At 41.0% G+C, this 17,544-nt stretch overlaps 2 protein-coding genes across 3 annotated transcripts in view; one reads left to right on the top strand and one right to left on the bottom strand.

The window, feature by feature from the left end:
- Window positions 1-9,360, bottom strand: part of LOC126251672 (serine/threonine-protein kinase RIO1) — a 116,843-nt gene extending 107,483 nt beyond the window's left edge. Inside the window, exons 1-2 of the mRNA XM_049952250.1 lie at window positions 9,178-9,360; window positions 8,931-9,091 (exon numbers count right to left, since the gene is read on the bottom strand). Of these exons, the coding sequence (XP_049808207.1) occupies window positions 8,931-9,091; window positions 9,178-9,263 (247 nt within the window). The 5' untranslated portion in view covers window positions 9,264-9,360. The remainder of the gene's footprint in view (window positions 1-8,930; window positions 9,092-9,177) is intronic.
- A 176-nt stretch (window positions 9,361-9,536) lies between these two features.
- Window positions 9,537-17,544, top strand: part of LOC126251673 (peptidyl-prolyl cis-trans isomerase E) — a 78,368-nt gene continuing 70,360 nt past the window's right edge. For both annotated transcript variants that reach the window (XM_049952252.1, XM_049952251.1), the window contains exon 1: window positions 9,537-9,671. In XM_049952252.1, coding sequence (XP_049808209.1) covers window positions 9,638-9,671 — 34 coding nt within the window. In that variant the 5' untranslated portion in view covers window positions 9,537-9,637. The remainder of the gene's footprint in view (window positions 9,672-17,544) is intronic.

Below are 17,544 nucleotides of genomic sequence, written 5' to 3'. Positions count from 1 at the left end.
AGTTGGGGAGTACATATAGAGAGATCTAAATGGGAATAGGTGTGAGATGTGTCCACAAGAAAAGTAGGGGCGCCAGTATTGAGGCAGACAAGATTGAGCTGGTTGAAAAGGTCTGCTAACAGGGAGCCCCTCGGGCAGGATGCTGGAGAGCCCCAAAGGGGATGGTGGGCATTGAAGTTTCCAGTTAACAAAAATGGCGCAGGTAGCTGAGCAATAAGTTGCATCATGTCTGCCCTGGTAACGGCAGACGACGATGGAGTGTAAACGGTACAAATGGAAAATGTAAAAGTGGGGAGAGTAATGCGGATGGCAACTGCCTGCAGGCCGGTGTGCAACGTGATGGGATCGTAGTAAATATCATCCCGGACCAGCAACATAATCTCTCCATGAGCTGGGATACCTACCACAGGGGGTAGGTCAAAACGCACAGAGGTGTAGTGTGCCAAGGCAACTTGATCGCATGGGCGTAGCTTCGTTTCCTGGAGGGCTACGATGAGCGGACGGTGCAAGCGGAGCAGCAACTTCAAGTCCTCTCGGTTGGAGCGAATGCTGCGAATATTCCAGTGAATAAGTGCCATCGTAAGAAAAAAAAAAAAAAAGGGAAGACGAAAGAAGGGGTCACCTCGAAGGCCGCTGAGGGCCTGGCTTCGAGCGAGCACTGCCGCCGCTATCAGTAGGCGGACAGTCAGCGTCCATTGGGTCTATAGGTTCATCGGCCATCTGGGGAAGATGGCCGGGAGGGGGAGCTTCCTCCGCCGGTGAACGGCCAGATGTTCGGCTACCAGCGGTGCGGCCAGGCGAAACGGATGACGGCCTGGGGCGGCAACCGCTGGGTGGCGCAGGAGAAGAAATGCGCCGTGGCAGAGAAGGAGAACTGTGCTTCCTATTAGCCTTCTTGGAAGGTCGTTTGGTGGAAGTACCGGTCGAAGGCTGGGAGGTCGAGGTACGTAGGAAGTCTGCACGGGACGGTTCCTTCTTGAAGGCCCGTGCATCTGACTTCTGGGTCTTCGTCTTAGCAGAAGCTGATGAAGGGGCTGTTGTCTGAAGGGTGATGGGAGGAAGAGGAGACGTCGACCGCGCGATCTTAGCACTGGCCGAACGGACGACCATGGTGCTGAAGGTCAGATCGCATGTCTGGGTTGCCACCTCCCTGGTAGTCCGAGGAGAGGCGAGGACAGTACTGTATTTCCCCGCTGGGAGCAGCGTGGGCTTCCTACTAGCCAATAGCTTGCGAGCAGCCGAGGTGGACACTTTCTCTTTGACCCGAATTTCTTGGATACAGCGTTCTTCCTTATAGACAGGACAGTCGCGGGAGGATGCGGCATGGTCACCCTGACAGTTCACACAACGAGGAGATGGAGGTGGACAGTCACCCTCATGGGCATCCCTGCCACAAGTGACACATTTAGCCGCATTGGAACAAGACTGGCGAGTGTGATTGAAACGCTGACACTGGTAGCAGCGCGTAGGTGTCGGGACATAGGGGCGAACAGAAATAACCTCGTAGCCCGCTTTGATGCGCGATGGCAGCTGAACACTATCGAAGGTCAAGAAAAGTGTCCGGGTCGGTACAAGGTCATTGTTGACCTTTTTCATGACCCTATGGACAGCCGTCACGCCCTGCTCAGCGAGGAAAGATTGAATCTCCTCGTCAGTCAAGCCGTCGAGGGATCTAGTATAGACCACACCACGAGACAAATTCAAAGTTCGGTGAGCCTCCACCCGGACAGGGAATGTGTACAGGAGTGTGGCCCGAAGCAGTTTTTGTGCCTGAAAGGCGCTCTCAGTTTCGAGTAATAAGGTACCGTTACGCAACCTGGTACAAGATTTGACAGATCCAGCTATGGCATCGACGCCCTTCTGGATAACGAAAGGGTTGACAGAGGAAAAAACCTTTCCGTCCTCAGATCGAGAAACGACGAGGAACTGTGGGGCAGGCGGTAGTACTTTTGTCACTGGTAGCTGGTCACGTTTCCGTTTTTGGGCAGAAGTCGAGAGAGATGGAGTAGAATTCATTGCGGAGGAATCCCCCATGATTGCCAGCGTCTCCGATGGCGCGCTCCTTCCTTGTGGGGACCCTCTCAAAGGGCACTCCCGCCTTAGGTGAATGTTTACACCTCAGGTCACACCTCCCGAGAAACAGACGGAGGGACCAATCGGCATGGTCAGAAGGTATCAGCTCAGGCAATCACCCCTCCCCGGGCCTGGCCTTTACCAGGGGGTACGCGCGTGCCTTACATGTCTACCCAGGGCGGGGAATTACGCGTTACCCCGTCACCGGCTACGCGTGCGAACGCGTGGGTCGGCCTTCAGGCGCGCACAGGGAGGAAGGAAGAAGAGGAAAAAGGAGAGGGAGAGAGAGAGAGAGAGAGAGAGAGAGAGAGAGAGAGAGAGAGAGAGAGAGAGAGAGGACAGTGTCTCAAACACCGAGGCGGAGACCAGAGAAGGCAAGGAGAAGGAGGCAATGAGAAGGCAAGGAGAAGAAGACAATGAGAAGGCAAGGAGAAGAAGGCAATGAGAAGGCAAGGAGATTATGCAGGGGAAAGAGTAAGGAAGACTGAGGTGGAGAAGAGCAAAGAAAGGAACCAACCAAAGGAAGGAAGAAACGAGAAGTGAAAAAGCAAAATGACCGCAAATAGAGGTCGTGGAACCGTCCGTCTCCGGACGCAGGCGCTAACTACCCCCTTGAGGGGGAGGGACTCCTTTTAGTCGCCTCTTACGACAGGCAAGAATACCTCGGGCCTATTCTTACCCCGGACCCGCAGGGGGGGGACAAGGGTGGTGATGGGACAATGAAATCCACGGATCAGAATTGTTCAAGTAAGGACAGGAAAGCAAAATCAAAGTTGATATTACTGATTGACTCAGTGAATTACGTTCGCGTTGAAAAAGCTTTGACAGCGAAAGAAGTCTGAGAGAAATTACGAAGTGCATTTGAGGATGGAGATCTTACAAGGAAAGTAGGATTATTAGGCGAGTTAATTACCACTCAGCTAGACAAATGCAAGAATGTAGACAAATATGTCAACAAAATAATAGCCACATCAAACTGACTGAGAAACATTGTGTTTGAGATCGCTGACAAATGGATATGAACACTACTGTTGGCAGGACTGCCTGAAAGGTAAGCACCTATGATTATGGAGCTGGAATGCTCAGGTATACTGATCATGGGCAACAGTGTTAAAAGTAAAAATCCTACAGGATGTAAAGAGTACTTCAAGCTGTCATGTATTGGAGAAGGAAACTGCATCTGCTCTTTTTAATTTAAAAGAGAGAGAGAGAGAGAGAGAGAGAGAGAGAGAGAGAGAGAGAGAGAGAGATTGAAAAAAATAAAAAGGAAGAAATCAGTGAGATGCTATAGATGTCAGAAGAAGGCGCATATTGCATCTCAGTACAGTGAAAAAGTAAACCCAAGATCTGAAACGCAGCAAAAGAGGTATGTTGCTCATAGCTCAGAGAGAGAGAGAGACCAATAATAAAGGTAAGGCACTTTCATGTTTTTATTCTTTTGGAGATGTGGGTAATTGTCAACGGGAATGGATTTTAGACTCCGGTGCATCTGTGCATATTGTTAAACACAAATCTCTTCTTTATGATGTTAAAGATAAGACTCCTATGGGAATATCTACTGTTGATGGCAGTAAGCTCCAATGTCATTTGGATGGGGAACTAGACCTACATGTAAGTGTGAATGGGAATGTAATATGGTTACAGCACATGATGTTCACTATGTAAAAAGTGTTGCGACTAACCTACTGTCTGTAGGAGAAATTGTCAAGAAAGGAAATACACTCACTTTTGACATGCATGGAGCAAGAGAAATCAAGTAAAATGGTGAAGTTATAACTACAGCAAGTAACAAAAGGGGTGTTTTTAAGTTGGATACCACTGACAGTAAACATAGGAATGTTAAGTCATTGAGTACACTCAGTGGAAGGTTTTTTATGGCACCGCAGACTTGGACACCTAAGAGTATGTCTAATAAGGAATATGGTAAAGGGAATACAAAATTATAGTATATCCAAGGACCCTTGTGAGATATGCATGAAAGGAAAACAAGTGAGGCTACCTTTTAAGAGTGGTAAAAGTAAATTTGCAGAGGTCTTACAGTTAATCCATACAGATGTATATGGCCCAACTGAGTGCAAATCCATAGGTGGGAGTTGTTATTTTCTTACATTTATTGATGATTATTCACAACATCATGTTTATTTTCTTAGTTCCAAAGACTAAGTGAGTGGCGCTTTTGAGGAATATTGTAATATGGTCAAAAGGTGGACAGGAAATAAGATTAAGATCATCAGGTCTGATAATGGGAGAGAATATGTTAACCAGAAATTGAAGACACTTTGTCAAAAATGGGAATCAGACATCAAACCACCATAAGGTAGGCCTATAGCCCATCTCAAAATGGGGTTGCTCAGAGGGCTAACAGGACCATTGTTGAAAAACAAGGAGCATGAGAACTGATGCTGGATTATCGAAAGATTTTTGGGCAGAGGCAGTATCAATGGCTGTATACTTGAACAACAGATCACCTACAAAAGCATAAAGGGATAGAATCCCCCCTCCCAATGAGATATGGCTAGGGAGGAAACCTGACCTAAGCAATATAAGGGTTTTTGGGTGTGACATGTGGCACACATTCCAAAACAGCTGAGAGGAAAATGGGACCCAAAAGCTAAATAGTATATCTTTGTAGGCTATTGTGAGAATTCAAAGGGCTACCGATTAATGGATCCATTGGATAAAAGCATAGTTACAAGCAGATATGTAGTATTCTTTGAAAATAGAAAGGACTCTGAGGGGGGCAAGACTACTAAGTTAACTGCACCTAGTCACGAGAGTGAAACCTTATGTGAAGAATGGCAAAGTGAAGAACAGGAAGGGGACAGTCAAAGGCAAATTGAGACTATTTATGATGACAATGAGTTGAGGGACGAACAAAATGAAGAGAACAATGTAAGGCGTTCGTCTCGCGTACCAAAACTGAAAGAATATCCGGATTTTGAGATGTATGCAGCCCAGGCTTTTAATGATGAGCCAACAACAGCAGAAGAAGAAATGAGCGGCCTGAACTCTCAAGAATGGAAATAAGCGATGGAGAGGGAATTGGAATCTTTATCACAGAACGAAACCTTTGAATGGGTAAATACGCCAGCAGATAAGAAACCATTACAGGCAAGATGGGTATTCCTTTGAGGAGCCCTGAAAATTTATCACCAAGATATAAAGCACGACTTGTAATAAAAGGATATTCACGAAAACAAGGGGTAGATTACAAAGAAACTTTTTTACCTGTAGTCAAGTATGTCTCATTGAGATGTCTTTTAGCCTTGGCAGCAAAACAAAATTTAACAATTCATCATACAGATGTAAAAACAGCATATTTAAATGGGAAATTGGAGGAGGAGATATTTGTCATTCCACCAAGAGAAGTCATGAAAAACAGATGGAAAGGGAAAAGATTTGGCATTTGCAAAAAAGTATTTATGGACTTAAACAGAGTGGACATTGCTGGAATCGATGTCTACATAAACTCTAATAAATATGAATATGAAGCACTCAAAGGCAGATCCCAGTATATACTATAAAGGGGGAGGAGAATGGATAATAATAGTGGCAATATGGGTGGACAACTTCCTTATCCTGACTGAAAATGAAAGCCAAATGAGAATTTTTAAGAAACAGCTGTAAACCAAGTTTGAGGTGCATGATTTGGGGGAGGTTAACCATTATTTAGATATCACTAAGGATGAAGAGAGACAAAAACTGAGTATAAATCAATCGTCAAACACAGAAAAAAACTTAAAGAAATTTGGCATGAGTGATTGTAAACCCATAACTACTCCAATGGAAGTAGGAGTGAAGTTAAATATAAATGAGACAGACGTGGAATGTGATAAGAATGTTCCATATTTAGAAGCATTAGGGAGTCTGTTATATTTGTCTCAAACATCATGACCTGACATTGCTTTTGCCACCAACGGAGTGAGCAGATACCCCAGAGACCCAAAGGAAAAGCACTGGAAATCTGTGAAAAGGCTACAATTTAAGACATAGAGAAGGTAATGAAAAACTAGAAGGCAACAGCGATGTGAACTGGGGGACTGAATTGGGAGATAGGCAGTCCACTACTGGCTGCTGCTTTAAATTAATGGGGGGCCACATTTCGTGGTCTTGTCAAAAGCAAAAAACTGTTGCATTGATTACCATAGAGGCTGAGTATATGGCGCTATTTTACACCCCACAGGAAACATTGTGGCTAAGAACATTAATATGTGAAACAAAACCAAATTTAATTGTGGAACCTGTAATGATCTTCTGTGACAATAAAGGAGCCATTAACCTAGCTAAAAATGATTTCACTAGTACTAGGACCAAATATAATAATATAAGGCACCATTTTATTCCAGACCACACAGAATGACAGAACATTGCCATGGACTACCTGAGCACAGAAGACGTGTTGCGTGACCTGACAAAACACTTGAGCAAAGAGAAGTAAGAACAGATTGTGGGGCTATTTTGATTATCTTGGAAAGGCAAAGGGGGTGCTAGGATTGTGTGAACAATATATTCTGTATGAGATGCAAAGTGCATCATGTGAAATATAATAGACCTGTCTGGTGCTCTTGTACACTCTGAGTTTGTGTGTCTAATATAATGTTTCTTGGTTGTTGTGTTCAATGTATTTTACCTGGAAGTGCAAATATCGTTACTGGCACTCTGTGTCAACTCACACACACACACACACACACACACACACACACACACACAGAGAGAGAGAGAGAGAGAGAGAGAGAGAGAAGAAGAAGAAGAAGAAGAAGACTGTAGTTTTAGACATAGATGAAGATTCAGTTAAATGACTTAATTAGTTACCTGACCTAAACACTAATCTGTATTTGATGTTAACACATTAATCTTTCCTCTACTTTTGCCATCAGTTATTTTGTACCCGAACAACAATTTCATCAATTACTACTAGTGTCATTTCCTAATCTACTTCCCTTGGCACCATGTTATTTAATTATACTTTATCGTACATATCTGGCTAACCTGCGTTAGAGTTACAAGATTGTAGCAAAAACTTCAAAATAATTTAAGTTTCTTCCTGAATGAGGAAGGATCATTAATGCTGTAGTATACAGAGAAGTTGCAGCATTAGAAAACTGTAGCGAAATGCAGTAAGATCTGCAGCGGATAGGCACTTGGTGCAGGGAGTGGCAACTGTCCCTCAACATAGACAAATGTAATGTATTGCGAATACATAGAAAGAAGGATCCTTTATTGTATGATTATATGATAGCAGAACAAACACTGGTAGCAGTTACTTCTGTAAAATATCTGGGAGTATGCGTGCGGAACGATTTGAAGTGGAATGATCATATAAAATTAATTGTTGGTAAGGCGGGTACCAGGTTGAGATTCATTGGGAGAGCACTTAGAAAATGTAGTCCATCAACAAAGGAGGTGGCTTACAAAACACTCGTTCGACCTATACTTGAGTATTGCTCATCAGTGTGGGATCCGTACCAGATCGGGTTGACGGAGGAGATAGAGAAGATCCAAAGAAGAGCGGCGAGTTTCGTCACAGGGTTATTTGGTAACCGTGATAGCGTTATGGAGATGTTTAGCAAACTCAAGTGGCAGACTCTGCAAGAGAGGCGCTCTGCATCGCGGTGTAGCTTGCTCGCCATGTTTCGAGAGGGTGTGTTTCTGGATGAGGTATCGAATATATTGCTTCCCCCTACTTATACCTCCCAAGGAGATCACGAATGTAAAATTAGAGAGATTAGAGTGCACATGGAGGCTTTCAGACAGGCGTTCTTCCCGCGATCATACGCAACTGGAACAGGAAAGGGAGGTAATGACAGTGGCACGTAAAGTGCCCTCCGCCACACACCGTTGGGTGGCTTGCGGAGTATAAATGTAGATGTAGATGTAGAACTCTAATTTCTTCTCCAAATTTCTTCTTGGTTTCTTTCACTGCTTGCCTAATGAATATATTGAATGTTTGCAACCATATATCATTCACTTGTGAACTACAGCTTCCCTTTCATGTCCTTCGTATCTTACAAATGCAGTTTGATTCAGGATACAGCCTATGTATCCCCTGCCTAAGCTCTTTAATAATTGATGATGGGTGTAAAGTTAAAATTGGTAATGAGTAATGCAATAAAATGTGAGACTGAATTCTACTATTTGCTTATTACTTCCTTGCACAGTCTTGTATAATACTTATGACTGTAAAATCAGAGAAATTTTGCTTATACTGAGGTATGACAATTATTTTTCTAACAAACTATCATCAAATGGATGAGAAGAGTGGGGTGGAAATGCTATACTAGTACACTATGTAGCCTTCAAGCCACACAGAAGTGGGTTATGAAATCAAAATGTAGATGGGGAGATGATGTACTGATTCCACCAAGAACTAAAACCTCAGGGATGTGAAACAAAACGTTACAATACAGTTTGGTAATCACTAATTAAATAACATTAAGAACCGTATTACAAAGATGCTCATCGACTCCAATATCTTACTCGGGTTTGCTGCTTTCATTCAAATTGGAAGGGTGAACTAAACACACTGCAAGGAAGCAGAATAAGGCGAGGGGAAAAAGGGCAAAATCGCGGGTTATTTCACATAGCAGCTCAAATATTCTTATTAATTGACAGAACTGCTATGCAGAACAGTTTGCAAAGCAATTAGAGCTCTGCTTCAATGCTTCATGGAGTATCAAAATGATTTCGTCCAGACGTTTACCAGCTAGAGATAATATCTGGATTTAAACGGCCACCACACGGGTCTGTACACGTGACAACGCAAGGCAACATGCCCGTTAAGTATTTACAAATAATTGGCTTACAATATACATTATTTTAGGAAAATTCATCTAAAAACAAGTGGGAATTAAATTTACCTGGTGCTTTTTGTGGCCAATCGTACATTTCATCCAGATAGTCTCCATTATCATCTTCGGCTTCATATCCATCACTTCCACTTCCATCATTAATTTCGAGGTTTTGCAGACCTGTCACAAGCTGTGATTTGACCAGTGGTTTGCCTCTAGGTGTAGGATAGCTTTAAAATAATAACAATAATAAAGAAACACAAATAAGTAAAACTTTCAAAGTACCGTTTACCCTGTTTTCGTCGGCGGTGCTTACCCAACATCGTCCTCTGCGTCGCTAAATTGCCCATCGACGGAATCTATATTCCAAGCCTCCTTAATTTCTTTATCAACCAAATCCATTTTCTATGCATTAGCAGACTACTGTTATACATATGCAATACTCACGACACCTAAACAGACCGACTTTTGTTATGACGCAATCATACGAATGCACTGTCGCCAATAGTAGTAAAATCAGAGGCGATTGCAGGGTGTTGAAGCTGTAATGTTTACGAATATTGTAAACAGTCAGTGCAGTTTCATATTACTATCTGTAAAATAACACACTATACTGAAGAAAACCAGTTCAGTAGTCAGTATCGTTTAAAAGTTTCAAGTTTCAAAAGTTGGAAACATGTCACCCACGTCCCGATACACTTTTGTTCACTGTATGTTGCATGATTGAAAACTGAGTTTCAAATGTGTAGTTTTGTGTTGTGAAATAGTTCAATGCTATGACAACAAATACTAAACGTACGGTGTATGTTGGTAAGTGTGATACCTGTTGTTTACATTGCCGATACTTGTAAGATGACTTTATATTTGGATTACAAGTAATATACTCAAGTGATATAATATAGACATATACCGCGATGACATATTATTATTGAAGTCAATTGTAAATAAAAGAAAATGCTATCCCTTTCTTCTGTTCGTTCGGTAATTATATGGTAAACTAGTATGTAGCGTAGCCCATGGCTTATGATCATCGCCGCTTCTGCTATAACGCATTCGTTTTCACACTAAAAAAAAATTTAAAAAAATCTGGGAAACATGTTCTCGGAATAAAAGCAGGTAGTAACACTGTAACAATGTCTAGCGTAATTTATATTATATAGAACATACGTTATTGCAGTTCTGTCTCTTAACATCCTACAGTAAATAAATATATAAAGTAGGACATTCAATAATAATATACGTACTAAGAGAATATGACATCAGATGTAAAAATAACAGTGATGCAGCATACTTAACAATGCCCAAAAAAATTAAAATGGATTATTATATACAGTAATGTAGCTTATTATAACTCAGAGTTCCTATGTGTGAAAATTAAATATAAATTCAACATCAAAGACTGAAAAATAATTTTTGTTTAGAACGCAGATACGTATATAGGGATATTTGGAATGGTAACCACTGCTTAACTGTGCACTTGGGAGGAGGAATGATCCAGGAAGGAATTAACAAGAATCATGTGGGAGGAGTTAAAGATGCTGTTCAGAAGTGATGGAGGAAGGAAAAAAGGAGGGCAGGTTGAAGGTGAAATGCACAGAGTGGAGAGAGATCGAACCCATCCCATCACGGAGGAGAACCTTTGGGGATGTTGAAAGAGTCTAGTAATGTGTTAATAGGCAAAAGCAGCCACTGCTGGCTACTTCTTTAAAGTGTTGTATCAATGGATTATGAGTAAACTCGAACTAAGACTTAAGGTAATTACTTTTGATTTTGTAATGTGTGTATGTTAGGAGAAAAAGGGCTACCTTGGAACAAGCCACTTAATGAAATATGGTGTGAAGGTTCTATATGTTCTTTGATGCTGATATACCAAATTTCAGTTCACTATCTTCAAGGGTTGAATTTTAGGGGCTTTCAAAGAGAGGCTACTCGTTTTCACATCACATGCAAATGTGCTAGGCTTTTTTAAAAGTTCTAGCACACATTTGGTCATTAGCTTTAACATACATAGGTAACGTTTTATGTTGAATCACACCACGGCAAAAATTTGGGATTTAGCCACACCTAAATATAGATATAAGCCTCTAAAGTGGCAAAAAAATTTGTCTTGCTATTCTGAGAGCTAAGGTTTTACCAACCACTGCTACTTTTCCTATGAAACATAAGAGGGCTATTCCTACTAATAGTGTCTAAATGGATCAAATTTAACTAACATGGATGCCTAGAAGAAAAGGTTTGCATCTGGGAGATTCCATGGTGACTCACATTACATTTTGAAATTGGTGTTTTACTATGGTGACTTGTTATCAATCTATAAACCCATATTTTCATTTGTAAATCATTATTATAAATTGTGTTATTCAGGCAAAGATCTTGAAGTGTTGTTTAAGCAGGGAAGAGGATTAAACATAAAGAACAGGAATGTAATTCATTTTGTGACTCATGTTACAAATTTGGGACATCCTACTCCTAATGTGCATGTTAGGTCCAAAGTGTCCTCAATCTATTAAGAGTGTGGATCTGGTTTTTATCACAGCAAATGCATATTAGATTGGCATTCAAATGACAGAGTTACAGATTTCTAAAAATATTTATACCATGTGAAACATTATAGCCTAATATATTGAATAAGGCGCATGACTCAATGTTACGTGATTCACATTAGGTGCTGCTACTTGTTGGAAAAACCTTTTTTCCTGCAAACAGAGAAATGAAAATAAGACATTATGTGCCAAATGTTGTTGTTGTTGTTGTTGTTGTTGTGGTCCTCAGTCCTGAGACTGGTTTGATGCAGCTCTCCATGCTACTCTATCCTGTGCAAGCTTCTTCATCTCCCAGTACCTACTGCAACGTACATCCTTCTGAATCTGCTTAGTGTATTGATCTCTTGGTCTCCCTCTACGATTTTTACCCTCCACGCTGCCCTCCAATGCTAACTTAGTGATCCCTTGATGCCTCAGAACATGTCCTACCAACCGATCCCTTCTTCTAGTCAAGTTGTGCCACAAACTTCTCTTCTCCCCAATCCTACTCAATACCTCCTCATTAGTTACGTGATCTACCCCCCTTATCTTCAGCATTCTTCTGTAGCACCACATTTCGAAAGCTTCTATTCTCTTTTTGTCCAAACTGGTTATCGTCCATGTTTCACTTCCATACATGGCTACACTCCATACAAATACTTTCAGAAACGACTTCCTGACACTTAAACCTATACTCGATGTTAACAAATTTCTCTTCTTCAGAAACGATTTCCTTGCCATTGCCAGTCTACATTTTATCCTCTCTACTTCGACCATCATCAGTTATTTTACTCCCTAAATAGCAAAACTCCTTTACTACTTTAAGTGTCTCATTTCCTAATCTAATCCCCTCAGTAGTTCTAATGGAATGTTGTCTACTCCCGAGGCCTTGTTTCAACTCAGGTCTTTCAGTGCTCTGTCAAACTCTTCACGCAGTATCTTATCTCCCATTTCATCTTCATCTACATCCTCTTCCATTTCCATAATATTGTCCTCAAGTACATCGCCCTTGTATAAACCCTCTATATACTCCTTCCACCTTTCTTCCTTCCCTTCTTTGCTTAGAACTGGGTTGCCACCTGAGCTCTTGATATTCATACAAGTGGTTCTCTTTTCTCCAAAGGTCTCTTTAATTTTCCTGTAGGCAGTATCTATCTTACCCCAAGTGAGACAAGCCTCTACATCCTTACATTTGTCCTCTAGCCATCCCTGCTTAGCCATTTTGCACTTCCTGTCGATCTCATTTTTGAGACGTTTGTATTCCTTTTTGCCTGCTTCATTTACTGCATTTTTATATTTTCTCCTTTCATCAATTAAATTCAATATTTCTTCTGTTACCCAAGGATTTATATTAGCCCTCGTCTTTTTACCTACTTGATCCTCTGCTGCCTTCACTACTTCATCCCTCAGAGCTACCCATTCTTCTTCTACTGTATTTCTTGCCCCCATTCCAGTCAATTGTTCCCTTATGCTCTCCCTGAAAGTCTCTACAACCTCTGGTTCTTTCAGTTTATCCAGGTCCCATCTCCTTAAATTCCCACCTTTTTGCAGTTTCTTCAGTTTCAATCTGCAGTTCATTACCAATAGATTATGGTCAGAATCCACATCTGCCCCTGGAAATGTCCTACAATTTAAAACCTGGATCCTAAATCTCTGTCTTACCATTATATAATCTATCTGATACCTTTTAGTATCTCCAGGATTCTTCCAGGTATACAACCTTCTTTTATGATTCTTGAACCAAGTGTTAGCTATGATTAAGTTACACTCTGTGCAAAATTATACAAGACGGCTTCCTCTTCCATTTCTTCCCCCCCCCCCCCCCCCAATCCATATTCACCTACTATGTTACCTTCTCTCCCTTTTCCTACTGACGAATTCCAGTCACCCATGACTATTAAATTTTCGTCTCCCTTCACTACCTGAATAATTTCTTTTATCTCGTCATACATTTCATCAATTTCTTCATCATCTGCAGAGCTAGTTGGCATATAAACTTGTACTACTGTAGTAGGCGTGGTATTCGTGTCTATCTTGGCCACAATAATGTGTTCACTATGCTGTTTGTAGTAGCTAACCCGCACTCCTATTTTTTTTATTCATTATTAAACCTACTCCTGCATTACCCCTATTTGATTTTGTATTTATAACCCTGTAATCACCTGACCAAAAGTCTTGTTCCTCCTGCCACCGAACTTCACTAATTCCCACTATATCTAACTTTAACCTATCCATTTCCCTTTTTAAATTTTCTAACCTACCTGCCCGATTAAGGGATGTGACATTCCATGCTCCGATCCGTAGAATGCCAGTTTTCTTTCTCCTGATAACGACGTCCTCTTGAGAAGTCCCTGCCCGGAGATCCGAATGGGGACTATTTTACCTCCGGAATATTTTACCCAATGGGACGCCATCATCATTTAATCATACAGTAAAGCTGCATGTCCTCGGGAAAAATTACGGCTGTAGTTTCCCCTTGCTTTCAGCCGTTCGCAGTACCAGCACAGCAAGGCCGTTTTGGTTAATGTTACAAGGCCAGATCAGTCAATCATCCAGACTGTTGCCCCTGCAACTAATGAAAAGGCTGCTGCCCCTCTTCAGGAACCACATGTTTGTCTGGCCTCTCAACAGATACCCCTCCGTTGTGGTTGCACCTACGGTACGGCCATCTGTATCGCTGAGGCACGCAAGCCTCCCCACCAACGGCAAGGTCCATGGTTCATGGGGGAAGATGTGCCAAATAAGATAAACTTAACATTAACATTGCACTTTTCAGACACTAAGAAAAATTATAAGAGCATGCCAACTGGGAAAATGAACTGTAAATTCAATTAAGTCAGAGAATTGAAATATCCTTTTGCATTGACAACATCAAATGGATTAATTTTCTTTATAATTTCATCACGTTTTTCGGGCCATTTCGAATAGCGACCAGCACACTCCATTGCACTGACTAAGTAAGAATTTCCAAAAACGGCACATACTTCTCCAGCATTGAATTTACCGTCATATACTACTTTGTTCCAGTCTCCAATTTTCACACTTTCTATAGTTTCTTCAGTATGATGATCCGCAGCAGCAAAATTATTTGGAGACAGCAGAGAGGTTTGTAGTGAAAGCTATTTATGCTTGGTAGTGATGGTGCTGAAGAAAATATTTGAGCCAGATTAAGTTTCACGTTGATCCCTTGAATTTCATCAATAGACATATGAAAAACCTGCATAGTTGTGGTACTTGCAGCCATCTGAGCGAAAGTTGATGCATCACCTACTATGAATTTTCCCTTTTTTACTGCATTCCCCACTAGCTGTTCCTCAACTGCACCAATTCCATCTATGGCCTCTTTACCATGGGATGTAGCAAATAAGTTCCAGTAGATTTCCCCATTATGAAATGATTGAAATTAAGATACAGAAGCAGTAATATATTTGTTTTTCAATTATGAGGCAGGTCCATCTGACCAGATTGTAACTACCTTCACATTTTCAGGTATAGTTGACAGTAACTTGCCAGTGTAAGCAATTGCAGCACTCAAGCCATGGCTTTATCCAGAGCATTATGTGACTTCTACAGAACAGAGACAAACTTGCTTTACTAGGTTGCTGATCTTACACCTTATGTTGCCTATGTTTTCTAACTCTCTCCACCGCATGGTCCAAGGCGTCTTGTCACAGTCCGCACGGCTCCCCCTGTCGGAGGTTCAAGTCCTCCATCGGCCGTAGGCATGTGTGTGTTGGTGTCCATAGTGTAAGTTAGTTTAAGTAGTGTGTAAGCTTAGAAACCGAAGACCTGAGCAGTTTGGTCCCATAAGATAATACCACAGATTTACAAATTTTAACTCTCTCGCTATTTTTAACTCTTCTAGTAACAGTCCTTGCTTATGTTGACTCAGCTGTAGAAACTTTTTGTTTCTGCTTCTGCTGAGTTTTTTGAGCTTCTTCCAGATACTTCTTCTTAAATTCTTCATATTTTCCTTCACTCTTTAACTTTTCCCTCCTCCTACTCTGTCTTTCTGCTGCTGCTAAGAGCCATTGTCTTCTTCTAGTCTTAAATTAATACAACTGTGACTCACAGCACACATTTAATTTTCTCTCTCTACAATACTGGTTGAAACTGTGAATTTTTAGTAGTGTTATTAGTTACACATTCACACTATGAAGTAAATTACTGAACAAGATAAACTTATCTCTAATATCTCTCTTGGTATAAAAACTTGATTATATGAAAGGTTGTGCTGTTGTATTATATTATTTACCCCAACCTGTAATTTACCCACTTCAGTTTTATGCTCTTTATTTGATACATTAGGGTATGTAACAATAATATAAATAATGATATGCTAATTCTTACCTGCCAGTTAGTTGAAATAAAGGTCCAAAATCACCAATAATTCACACTCTCGTCACTTGAAAAACATATGGCGTTATAAAAATGCCTACAAACCAGGGAGGGAAAGCAATAATGGGCCACAAACCATTGTTGCCCTACTTGGTTCAAGAATCATAAGAGAAGATTGTATACATGGAAGAAGCATGGAGATACTGACAGGTTTCAGATAGATTATATAATGGTAAGACAGAGATTTAGGAACCAGGTTTTAAATTGCAAGACTTTTCCAGGGGCAGATGTGGACTCTGACCACAATCTATTGGTTATGAACTGTAGATTAAAACTGAAGAAACTGCAAAAAAGGTGGGAATTTTAAGAGATGGGACCTGAAGCAGGCAAAAAGGAATACAAACGTCTCAAAAATGAGACCGACAGGAAGTGCAAAATGGGTAAGCAATCAAGGCTAGAGGACAAATGTAAGGATGTAGAGGCTTATCTCACTGGGGGTAAGGTAGATACTGCCTACAGGAAAATTAAAAGAGACCTTTGGAGAAAAGAGAACCACTTGCTTGAATATCAAGAGCTCAGATGGAAAGCCAGTTCTAAGCAAAGAAGGGAAAGTAGAAAGGTGGAAGGAGTATACAGAGTGTCTATGCAAGGGCGATGTACTTCAGGGCAATATTATGGAAATGGAAGAGGATGTAGATGAAGATGAAATGGGAGATATTATACTGCATGAAGAGTTTGACAGAGCACTGAAAGATCTAAGTTGAGACAAGGCACTAGGAGGAGACAACATTCGATTAGAACTACTGACAGCCTTGGGAGAGCCAGTCCTGACAAAACTCTACCATCTGGTGAGCAAAATGTATGAGACAGGCGAAATACCCTCAGACTTCAAGAAGAATATAATAATTCCAATCCCAAAGAAATCAGGTGTTGACAGATGTGAAAATTACCAAACCATCAGTTTAATAATGCGAATTCTTTACAGACAAATGAAAAAAGTGGTAGAAGCCAACCTCAGGGAAGATCAGTTTGGATTTCATAGAAATATTGGAACACGTAAGGCAATACTGACCCTACAACTTATCTTAGAAGCTAGATTAAGAAAAGGCAAACCTACATCCCTAGCATTTGTAGACCTAGATAAAGCTTTTGACAATGTTGAGTGGAATATTCCCTTTCAAATTCTGAAGGTGGCAGGGGTAAAATACAGGGAGCAGAAGGCTATTTACAATTTGTACGGAAACCAGATGACAGTTATAAGAGTCGAGGGACACGAAAGGGAAGCAGTGGTTGGGAAGGGAGTGAGACAGGGTTTTTAGCCTCTCCCCAATGTTATTCAATTGGTATATTGAGCAAACAGTAAAGGAAGCAAAAGAAAAATTCGGAATAGGTATTAAAATCCACGGAGAAGAAATAAAAACTTTGAGGTTCGCAGATGACATTGTAATTCTGTCAGAGACAGCAAAGGACTTGGAAGAGCAGTTGAACAAAATGGACAGTGTCTTGAAAGGAGAGTACAAGATGAACATCAACAAAAGCAAAATGAGGATAATGGAATGTAGTCGAATTAATTCGGGCGATGCTGAGGGAATTAGATTAGGAAATGAGACACTTAAAGTAGTACAGAAGTTTAGCTATTTGGGGAGCAAATAACTGATGATGGTCGATGTAGAGAGGATATAAAATGTAGACTGGCAATGGCAAGGAAAATGTTTCTGAAGAAGAGAAATTTGTTAACATCGAGTATAGATTTAAGTGTCAGGAAGTCGTTTCTGAAAGTATTTGTATGGAGTGTAGCCATGTATGGAAGTGAAACATGGACA

The sequence above is a fragment of the Schistocerca nitens genome, chromosome 4 (assembly GCF_023898315.1).
Source record: "Schistocerca nitens isolate TAMUIC-IGC-003100 chromosome 4, iqSchNite1.1, whole genome shotgun sequence".
NCBI lineage: Eukaryota > Metazoa > Arthropoda > Insecta > Orthoptera > Acrididae > Schistocerca > Schistocerca nitens.
Note: the sequence above shows the minus strand (reverse complement) of the source record. Positions and strands in the feature narration are given on the sequence as shown.